The sequence below is a fragment of the Strigops habroptila genome, chromosome 11 (assembly GCF_004027225.2).
Source record: "Strigops habroptila isolate Jane chromosome 11, bStrHab1.2.pri, whole genome shotgun sequence".
In the NCBI taxonomy this organism is placed as follows: domain Eukaryota; kingdom Metazoa; phylum Chordata; class Aves; order Psittaciformes; family Psittacidae; genus Strigops; species Strigops habroptila.
The window spans coordinates 33,645,139-33,656,071 of NC_046360.1; the positions used below are offsets into that span (position 1 = coordinate 33,645,139).

General features: G+C 43.3%; 1 protein-coding gene across 1 annotated transcript; it reads left to right on the forward strand.

Annotated features, from left to right (window-relative positions):
- Positions 1-393: 393 nt before the first annotated feature.
- On the forward strand, positions 394-10,296 carry THOC7 (THO complex 7). The gene is made up of 8 exons (XM_030502103.1): positions 394-735; positions 1,184-1,301; positions 2,225-2,352; positions 3,138-3,224; positions 4,638-4,695; positions 8,446-8,512; positions 8,629-8,698; positions 9,911-10,296. The coding sequence occupies exons 1-8, from the start codon at positions 717-719 to the stop codon at positions 9,976-9,978; spliced, it is 615 nt and encodes a 204-aa protein (XP_030357963.1). The 5' UTR covers positions 394-716; the 3' UTR covers positions 9,979-10,296.
- Positions 10,297-10,933: the final 637 nt, after the last annotated feature.

Sequence of the window (10,933 nt, forward strand, 5' to 3'; positions counted from 1 at the left end):
GACCAACCTGCTCCTTCACGCCTGCGCCATGGGCATGTCCTCTGCACCCTCACCAGGGAGCGGGCACCAAGGGGCCATTATTCCCGCTCCCTCTGGCCACAGGGATCATCCAGCCACCACGGTGGGTCCCGCCACCCTCGAGGCACCATCGCCCCAGTGCTGGGCACCACAGGAGGACCATCCACCTGCTCCACCATGCCATCCCCGCAGTGCCCAGGCCGTGCGGGAGCCCTGTGAGGGGAGAAGGGGGCCACCAAGGGCAATGGTAACAGTGGCCCCGGGAGGCAGGACGCTCCCCCCAGCCCGGCGGCCTCCCCGCCACAGCGCGTCGAAGGGCGAGGGAGCATGTGCCGGGGGCATGGCGGGGCGGCCCGGGCGGGGGGCGGCGGGGCCGGGGGCGCGGTGGCGGGGAGGTGGAGCCTGGCTGCGGGCGCGGGGACCGCCGCTTCCCTCCCCCGTCGGCCCCTCACCTGGCGGGGCCGCCCCTCGCCAGGGGGCCGGTTCCACGCGGGGCGCAGGCCTCGCCCGCCGGCCCTCCCCGCCGCAGCAGCAGCAGCCGCAGCCGCCGCCGGGCCGCGCGTCCGCCGACAGCCGGCTCAGGCCCCAGCCGCCGCTGCCGCCTCCCCCTCCATGGCCGCCGCTCTCGCCGGCTGCATTGTGGGAAGCTGACCTCACTCGCTGCTGCCGCCGCCCCGCCGGCTCCGGCACTCGCCGCCATGGGGGCCGTGACCGACGGTGAGACCTCCCTCCCTCCTTCCTTCCTAACTCCCTCCCTCCCCGCGCCCCGGCCTCGACCCCGGCCCTTCAGCGCCGGGCCTGCCTCGCCTCCCGCTCGCCGGGGAAGGGCTCCCAGCGCCCCGGCCTCAGGCCTCTCCCCGCGGCCCCCCGAGCTCGACCCCGGCCTCTCACCCCGGAGACGGGCCTCCATCCTGACCCCGGCCCCGCAGCTCCGCTCCTGGGTCCCTCATGCCGCGGCACGCCCGGGCCTTGGGCGCCCCCCGCCCCCAGGGCTGTCCGCCCGGGCCCCAGGGTCCCTCAGCCCCGCGGCTCCTGCTCTTTAACAGACCCTCCCGGTTTAGCCCCGGGAATCGTTCCCTGAGGGGCCCGGGGTGGAACCCGCGCTGGGCTCTGGGATGCGGCTGCCACAGCGTGAGGCATTAAACGAGGTTGTTTCTCCTTTCAGATGAAGTTATCCGCAAGCGACTCCTGATCGATGGCGATGGTGCTGGTGACGACAGGCGGATCAATTTGCTGGTGAAGAGTTTCATTAAGTGGTGTAATTCCGGATCTCAAGAGGAAGGGTATTTGTTTCCCGATTTTGTTTGTTTGTTTTAGTCTTGGAACAGATTAGCTTGCATTTCAGCCGAAAAGCGCGCTTGATCCGTTTGGAAAAGATCCGTGTTAAAACGCTTTTCAGTATGGCTCTGTGGTGCTTCCAGTGCAAACGCCGAGCCCTCTAGGAAGGAGATGAGGATTAGAGACAGGTCAGAAATCACTGAAGGCTGCAGGGCTGTATCATCAAATCTGCCAGAACCGCTCCAATGCCCTCAGGATTGTCGTGCCACTGCATGATCCATCTGGGAGTCCCGCTATTTATTATAACAGGATCATGACTCGGATATTTTAGTTGGCAGTTCTGCACTTGTTCTGTTAGGGAAGGGAGTGCTGCTGGTATTTCTGCTGCTGCGGTTCTCTCTTTTATGTTTAAATACCAAAAACAAACCCCCAAAGCAGGGTAAAGCGGTAAAGGGTGAGTGATAACTTGCTGTTCTGCTATGGGATCCCTACTAGCACTGGATATAAATTCCCAAAGGACACAGTATAATGATTGTGTTTACACAGAAGCAGTGCACTGTTAAAATACTAATCTTGGTGGTCACAGAGCCAGCCCAAGCCGGGAAGTTTATAAGCCCTGGATCAATCTGCCCATTGCTTTAGCAATCACTTTACAGCTATAAGGACACGATGGTGGCATTAATGGGTGCAGTGTTTCTACCTGAACTTTCAAAGAAATAAACACTGAGTCTTTGAAATACTTTCTCTGGTTAATAATTGTTGTTTAACTGTCCCTTATGCTATATAAGGATTTGTTTTCTTGTTTTGTGAAGGTAGGGGGGATTTTTATGCTGCTTAGGAATAAAGAGCTTAATAAATAAATATGAAAATAAAAGATTTACTAAATGAATAATAAATGCATGCAAATAAATACCTTGTCTGTTTTCAGATACACCCAGTACCAACGAATGCTGAGTACTTTATCCCAGTGTGAATTTTCAATGGGAAAAACTCTTCTGGTGTATGATATGAACCTGAGAGAAATGGAAAATTATGAAAAAATCTATAAGGACATAGGTAAAGTGTGAAATATTACTATTTTCTGCTTGACAATTTCTCTTTTAGGAACATTTTGTGAACATGCTAGATACATGAGTGCTTTAGGGTTCTTTTTTCTTAATAGATAGCACTCATACATTTGCTGTAATCATCTTACCAATATATAAAATACATAGAATCTCAGAATGGTTAGGGTTGGAAAAGACCTTAAGGATCACCTAGTTCCAACCCCCTGCCATGGGCAGGGACACCTTCCACTAGAGCAGGTTGCTCCAAGCCCCTGTGTCCAACCTGGCCTTGAACACTGCCAGGGGTGGGGCAGCCACAGCTTCTCTGGGCACCCTGTGCCAGCGCCTCAGCACCCTCACAGGGAAGAACTTCCATATATCTAACCTGAACTTCCCCTGTTTCAGTTGGAACCCATCACCCCTTGTCCTATCACTACAGTCCCTGATGAAGAGTCCCTCTCCAGCATCCTTGTAGCCCCCTTCAGACACTGGAAGCTGCTCTGAGGTCTCCACGCAGCTTCTCTTCTCCAGGCTGAACAGCCCCAACTTTCTCAGCCTGTCTTCATACGGGAGGTGCTCCAGTCCCTGATCATCCTCGTGGCTTCCTCTGAACTCGCTGCAATACAAATAAAGGATTTTTTTAACCTATTGAAATGGGTGTAGTTTTGAAGCTGATGGAGCTGGCAGGCCACCATGCCACAAACAGCTCTATATCTCTTTATAATTTAGCAGAATGACTTGTTTGCATGTATTGTTTGATGTCAGTATAACTCTACTTTCTTTTTTTCCTTTAAGAAAATAGCATAGCTGCAGCACATGAGAAGATTTCTGAATGCAAAAAGCAAATCCTGCAAGCAAAAAGGATTCGAAAAAACCGCCAGGGTAAGGAGCAATACCTTTATGTACACTGGGCAGTTTCAGTGTTTGGTTGGCTTTTAAAATACATTGTATTGGAAAACAGATTCCAAATTTTACAAGGTGCAAAGGAATATACTGGCATCATGAATACTGCTTTTAGCCTGGCGGGTTCCACACCCACTACACTGAAAGGTTTTGGTGAATGAGGCAGGCAAGATTGAACCAGCAGATCTCAGTGATGTGCAGCATCAGGAAAGCCTGATGTTTTCAGGCCAAAGAAAAACCCCAAAAGCATCCAGTCCAATTCAGGTGACTTGGCAAGAATTTAAGTACATTATGAACAGTGAGACAAGTTGAATGAGCTTACACCCAGCACCGAAGGTCACGCCAGTGTACTCCTTCAGCTCTTAAGGGAAGGTAGTGTCTTGGCATACATGGAGACAGTGGTGCCAGTTACACACCCAGCAACGCTGTTTGTGTCCTCGCTGAACCTGTTAAGAGGGGTGTATTTTTTCCCTACTCTTAAAAGTATGTGCTGATAGTTTCAATAGAAACAGAATATAGTTTTATCAAAAGATTAGCAATGGAAGATGATAATTTGGTTTTTTATGAACATGATCAAAATGCTCAATGAGAACATTTAGGGGTATAACAGAATAAAGGTTTTAAATACAACTGTTTGATCGATTTTGTGAATAATTTTAGACTCAACTGGAAATTAAAAGAAATTTAACCAGTAGGAATGTAGAGTTCTTACATCTACACAAACAGAGGTCTGAAGTGTTTGCTTTTTGCTATGTTCTGTCCAGCCTGCAGCACAGATTTTGCCATGTGAATAAGGTAGTTGGCATAAGTACTATCTTAACTATGAGGAAATGGTTATGTTAGTTGCCTGTGTAACTATAATATTCTTCTTAATGTGTAATACAGTTAAAAAAAAAATCCTGTTACTTCGCATGCAGCATTTTAAACATTTAAGATTTTTAGAAAAATGTCTGTGTGCAACATCAGCACCATTTTCTGTACATATACATTAGACTGTATCTAAAACCAATGCTTTGGTCATACAAATGACCAAGTATGCAGCAATCTAAAGGTCATGTTTTCTGGCCACATCTTGTACTACTCACTAGTACTGGGTAAGTTTGAGTGAGTAGATAATGGCCTACAGTCATATTTGTAGTTTATTTAAAATCTCTTCTGATGTAATCATCTACTTTGAAATGTTATAGCATGGTATAAATTACATACATTTTTATATATGTATATTTGTAGGTACTTTTTTTGTCTATGTAAGGGGTTACGTACAAATTTGGAAAATGTTAAAATAGTTTTTCAAGAAGGAGAAAGAACGTGTACCATTCTGTGGTACCTGAGTTTCGGTTCTTGAATCAATACTTTCAGCATTATTTAGATAACAATTTCAATTTCTTTCAGAATACGATGCATTGGCCAAAGTCATACAGCACCATCCAGACAGACATGAGACACTGAAGTAAGTGTGAGACTACATTAAATCATAATAAGCCAGTAAGCTGGAAGTAACCATAGTTGACATTCCTTGGTTTCAGTTTGACCTTTCCTCACTTTTATATAACTTCTTGTGACACAGGAAAAACTTGGGGTGTGTTTTAAAATTGTGCCCTTCTCAGCTTTCTTTCATTAATCCCCTCCATGTGTAGGCTCAGACACATTGTTGGTCATTCTGTATCTGAGATGTTTCCATAGTTAAACTGAATAAGTGAACTTGGAGGTGAATGCACATCTAATGTCAGTTTACCAGGAATGGGCTACTCTGAAAAGAGAGATAGTGGGGAAGTGCTGTAAAGTGTGCCAGCACAGGAATCAGTAGACACCCAAAATACATAACACACAATGAGAGAAAGCAGGAGAAAGCTTTTAGGGTTTTTGATGTTTTCCTTGTAGCAGCTGTTCCTGCATGCCCGATTATAAATGACTACGTGGTGCACCACAATATAACTTGCCCTGGCATGCAGGTTAGACCTACCTGTTGTCCAACTAGTCTTGCATGTAACTTACAGTATTGTTTGTGTCACTGTGGGATTTGGATCACTATCTGTGCTTTTGGGTCATTTGGGACAGTTGTGGGGAGATAATCTTTTTAATTTCAAGCCCCAGAAACATTCCAGGACTTAGTGCATCTGTCAGTTTGTTCTTAATCTGATTAGAGATGCAGCAAGGGGTTACTGCTCTCATTTAAGCACAGCTTTTGCCTATCCTGTTGCCCACTTCCAGTGATATTGCAGAGGGAGGCTGTCTTTTCATATTCCATGGTCTTTCATGGCAAAGAGAAGATTTTTGATGATATTATTACCCTAGAAATAGAATTTTTCCAGCTATAAAGCCGCTGAGAATATTTCACACATTCCTTTCTTGCATGGTTTCTTTTTTCCTGTACCTTGATTTTATTACCACAACTTCAGTTATTACAGGCAATTCTCATGAGGCCTGACTACTTCATTAGGCAGCATGTGCCATTTATCAAGTGAGGCTTCATAATAAAGAATTACAGAATTGAGGGTTTTCAATAAATCAAGTAAGAACTGAAAAACCTAAGTGATAATACTTCTTTTCTTAGAGGATGCCAGGTTTAGGTTTGGAGAGGTTGTTCTAATTTTAACACATCCAAGCATCAGTTTCTTAAGCAAGGCTAGAAATGGTGCTAAGTTACAGCTAGTAAATTGGGCATTTTGTCTTTTCTTAAACTTAACTTTATAATCTACTTACCAGAGTGTGTTACAGTTAGAAATACCAGTGTAGTCCTCTGGAAGAACAGCCACGGTATATGCCTTTAGTCCTTTGTATCTGGAGTCAAAAACACAGACTGGAACTATAACAGAGTATGATCCCTCATTTCACAGATGGGGAAATAGGACGCAGTTACAGAATGGAACATTTTTAAAGGCACCTTGGTTCATTAGGTATTTTAGCTTTAACTGACCTTTCCAAGTGAATAGATTTTAAATGTAGGAACCAGATAAAGTTTTCATCCAGTGTTTTAATTACTAGGCTGCTTTTCTCTCCAGTTTGAGGAAAGCATGCAGCAAATGAGACTGTGAACCAAAAAGGATCACCCTCAAATCGAATTTCAGGAAACTTCACTGACAATGTCACACTTCTTGTGGACTAATAATCACTAAAAAACCTTGATAAAACCTTTTGTGAGGAGAAATGTCATGGTTTATTACAAGAGTTACATTTATAGCCTTTACAGGTTGTATGGCACAATAGGACAAAGTTCAGAAAAATACTTTATGCTTTTAAGGGGCTGTCTCTTGGAACAACTTGTCATACAGCACAAAGGAAGAAAAGCTGTTACCAGCTTAGTCACAAGTAATACACAGGAGCCAATTCAGGAAGTAACAGGAGCTGAACTACTAAATGGCAGTGCCCATGGTGTAATTAGGTGCAGTATCAGAAGAGCTGTTAAAAGAACCAAGACAAGACACCAAGTCTTAGTACAGGAGATACAAAAATGAGAAAGCTAGACAAAGATTCTCTGGAGCAGAAAGTAAAATTCCAGATCTAGCTTGGATGTTACTGGAAGAAAAATTGCATGTCTCCTCACAGTCTGCTTATACCTGACAGCACAGTGTAAACAGCACCATTTGGCCAAATGGAAGCCCTTCAGAAACTAGAAACCAAAAACTAGCAAAACCACTGTATGAGCCTATTAGCTGTTAGTCTGTTTCCATTAAAGGATGGGATAATGCCACACCCAGCCCTCTTCCAGGCATTCCCTTCAACGTACCAAGTGTAGAGGCTCAGAAGAGGACAATACCCTCAGAGAACACCAAACCAGATCTTTTTTCCCAGCCATCATGAGTTTCTTAGGACTGGAGGCCTTGTCGTGGTTCCCTGCCCAGACTAGTTGCAGGAGTTGTCAGTGCTTCAGAAAAAGTTTTCTTTCCTTTCTGATCCTTACATGGCTCTGTCTGCTGATCAAGGATGATCATCCTCAATCCACTTCACCTTTAGAGAGACACACTGTTCTCATTGCACAGAGCATCGATTGTGGTAGGCATTAGAGAGAAATTAGAAGGACCAAACTGGAGGTTTGAGTGTAAGAGTTGATGCTGTGTTCTCATTTGAAAGCTGATGTACATTATGGTGCCTGTTACTCTTTGCCCTACCTCAAAAAGGATTGGACGTGACGGGTCCAAGTGAGACCAGAAAACAATTAAATGGTTGCAGAAAGATCCCAAGAGATGCTGAAAGATGATATACTTCAAAAGGATATGAATAATAATGGAGATTATAGGTGTTGCATGTTTTCTTTATCTCTTGATGCCAGAGGCAAACAATTAAAATAAAAACTAGCATTTGAGAAGGAAGTGAGTGCTTATATGGATCACAGTGTTAAATTCTGTGCGCTGAGGCATAAACTATAGCATGTAATTCCATCAAAAACATGGATTATTCTACATATGCCTGCTGTAAAGTCTACATGTTACCCAGGACTCTGGTCAGGCTGTTGTCAGAGATAATGTACTTGACTATGTGTGGTCAGCTGTTGTGTCTGGGAAGTGTTGTGTTTGCATGTTGGGTATGTAGGTTTATCAGATATGTTCTCCATGTTGATGCTGTGTTTTTATTTAATCTACTCATGTCAACGTGAAAAAAAATCTGTGAAGTAGCAAAGCCTATGAAAATGCCATGGGTGTTTCATGTAACCCACTTTAACTTTCATTGTATGGTTAAGTAAATATCATGCTTGTAGCAGGACTGAACTGTTAACAGTCCAAGTGCCCTGTGTACAACTGTCATAGAGTCACGGAATGGTTTGGGTTGGAAAGGACCTTAAGATAATCAGTTCCAACCCCCTGCCATGGGCAGGGACACCTCGCACTAGACCATGTCACCCAAGGCTCTGTCCACCCTGGCCTTGAACACTGCCAGGGATGGAGCATTTACCACTTCTTTGGGCAACCTGTGCCAGCGCCTCAGCACCCTCACAGTAAAGAACTTATATCTAACCTGAGCTTCCCCTGTTTAAGTTTAAATCCATTGCCCCTTGTCCTATCACTAAGTGTCCCAGCTTGGAGACCTTGTTTTCTGTAGTTTAACCTCTATGTGAAGTAGTGGCCTTACCTCTGTGTCACTTCATTTGTTAGGCTTTGTTTAGCTATGCTGTTTATTTAATGGTTCTTTTTCTTATACTTCAAATCTATTCTGCAAGAATTTTACAGAACTTTTAAAGAATACTACAACAATTTCTTTCCAGGCAGCTGGAAGCTTTGGGAAAAGAACTGCAACATCTTTCTCACATTAAAGAAAATGTTGAAGATAAGGTAGGTTTTTCATAGAGATTGTAAGATAATAAATTATCAGGAACATAGTGAGTGGAGAATCTGCTATGTGCTGTCTGTGCTCTGTTTTCTAAAATACATTTTTTTTATCGTTCCAGTTGGAACTGAGAAGAAAGCAGTTTCATGTTCTCCTGAGCACCATCCATGAACTTCAGCAAACCCTGGAGAGTAAGTGGTGTTCTTGGCTATTTTATCTATAACTGGGGTGGGTTTCAGCAGATGAAAAGGACTCACAGCTTCCAGCAGTGGCCAGATGTGTGCAGCTGACATTGGGGACCTTGAATCAGCAGCAAGTTTCTTCCAGTAGTAGTCCAGAGCCTGAGACTGCTCAGAGATTTTTTTCTCCTACAAACTGGCCACTGTGTCATTTCCTGACTAGCTTCAGATTAGTCTGTAGGCAGACTTCTTTAAAATGTGGGGGTGGAGAACAGTAATTTGAGGTTGTTTCTGTTTTTAAACAGAAAAAGTATTTCTTACAGAAAAGTGTTTTTGGGCATACTGCCAAACCTGTTTGTGTAATTCCAGTTTCGGTAGTTATGAATGTGTCACTGCCATCATGGTATTGTTTGAGTCTTTACTAAAGAGAAATTGGAATACAGGAAAGCAAAATGAGTTACCTGCTCAAAGGGCAAGTCTGTAATAGAGCAGGGACTAAAACTGGCATACACAAGAGCTAAATTCAGGAATTTAGTCATACTCATCTTTTGTCATACAAATACTTAGTATTTTCAAATCAGCATTTACTTTTCGTGCTCTAATATGAATAGTATTGTTTAAATAGTATTTGCTGAGTATTTGCAATGTCTTTCAAAGATGGAATCATTGGTATAGCCTTTGAGCATGACCTGATTAAATACATACATGGCTATAAGAGCGGACTCTCATTCTCTAAGGCTGTCTAGATCTTCTTAAGCAGAACGAACTGTTAATCCTAGGTGCATTTTAGCAGAAGGATAGTGTTGTTATGTGTTACTAACACTTGCTTAAGTATTGGTCTCTAAAGTGTATGTGAACGTATAGATTACCTTTCAGTTCTAGGATTTTGTGAAGGAAGTAACAGTTCAGTGGAAGGCACAGCTTCAGTTTGAAGTAAATAAACCATTAATAGGCAAAAAGAAGGGATGTGATTTGAAGTAATCTGGTACTGTTTGCTTGAATTGATGCTATAGGGTTTACCCCATGTTCCTGCAATAGCTTTTGTAGACAAAACCCTTAAACTTTGAAGGATTTTTTTTTCCATTTGAACACAGCATTTTGTATGAGGCACTCAACTACACATTTAAGGCCATCATCATAAAGTATTTAAGTGGGACACGGCTCTGCAGTGCAGTCTGTAAGTATAGCCAAGCATGTTTGACTAACAGTAATATTGAATTTTAGATGATGAAAAACTTTCAGAAGCTGAAGAATCTCAAGAAACTCAGATCGAAACAGAGACCAAACAGTAGATGTGACAGGAAGACTGACCACACTTCTGAAGAATGTCCAAGTGTCTTCACTTTGTGTTGAAACCAACAGTAAAGAGGGATGGAGCAAAAAAAAATTGTTTTCTACTATTTCTGTGATATTCTATACACAAATACTTGGTTTTGCTGCAGGGGAAAACATTTACACATCTGTGGAGACAGGCAAGGTGTATTAATCCACAAAGTTTGTAATTCCTGACAAGAAATACACTTTGTTTTTGTAAAGGATGAAACTTCTACACAGTGTTCATGAACTAAGGTGTTTGCAAAACATTGTCAATAAAAGGTGTTTACAAAGAGTTTCATGGTTTTAGTAGACATTGAGCCTAATAGTAAAGGCTCCTTAACTTACTTGGCATTGGACTGAGGGTGGTGCATCTCTGCATGAGTCCTGGCCTCCATACCCTAGTCCAGGTGGGACCTAAACCTCAACTAAGTAAGGCTTTAATTTTTCAAAGTAGCTGCCATTTTAGAACTCACCTGTGACTAGACTGGAATTTGCTAGTTTCATATAAAAAAGTTACTTCTATAGAATTCATGCTTGTCAAGGGGAGCAAACCAACAAAAAACATACTGTCCTAGCTTTATTTTTTTCTCAAGGTGATGCAAAGAACTGCAGTGATTTGAGCCTCACTATGCTGTGTCCTGTGCAACCACATCAAAAGTCACACTTCGAAATGGCATGTTTGAAACTGCAATTTAAAAGCTTTGTTCATGTAGAAGCAGGAATCTAATCCTGATACCATTTATAATCTGCTTCTGGATTTTATCTGCCAATTGACTATTACAAAATACATCATAGTTCCCAAAACAGATGGTGGAACATTTCTCATGACAAACCAAAGCAGTAGAGCAGCAATCATGCTGTTAAAGAATCTCAGATACTTTTGTTATTTATAGGGAAGGTGGAATCTATCCACCTGGGTCATCCTGCAGT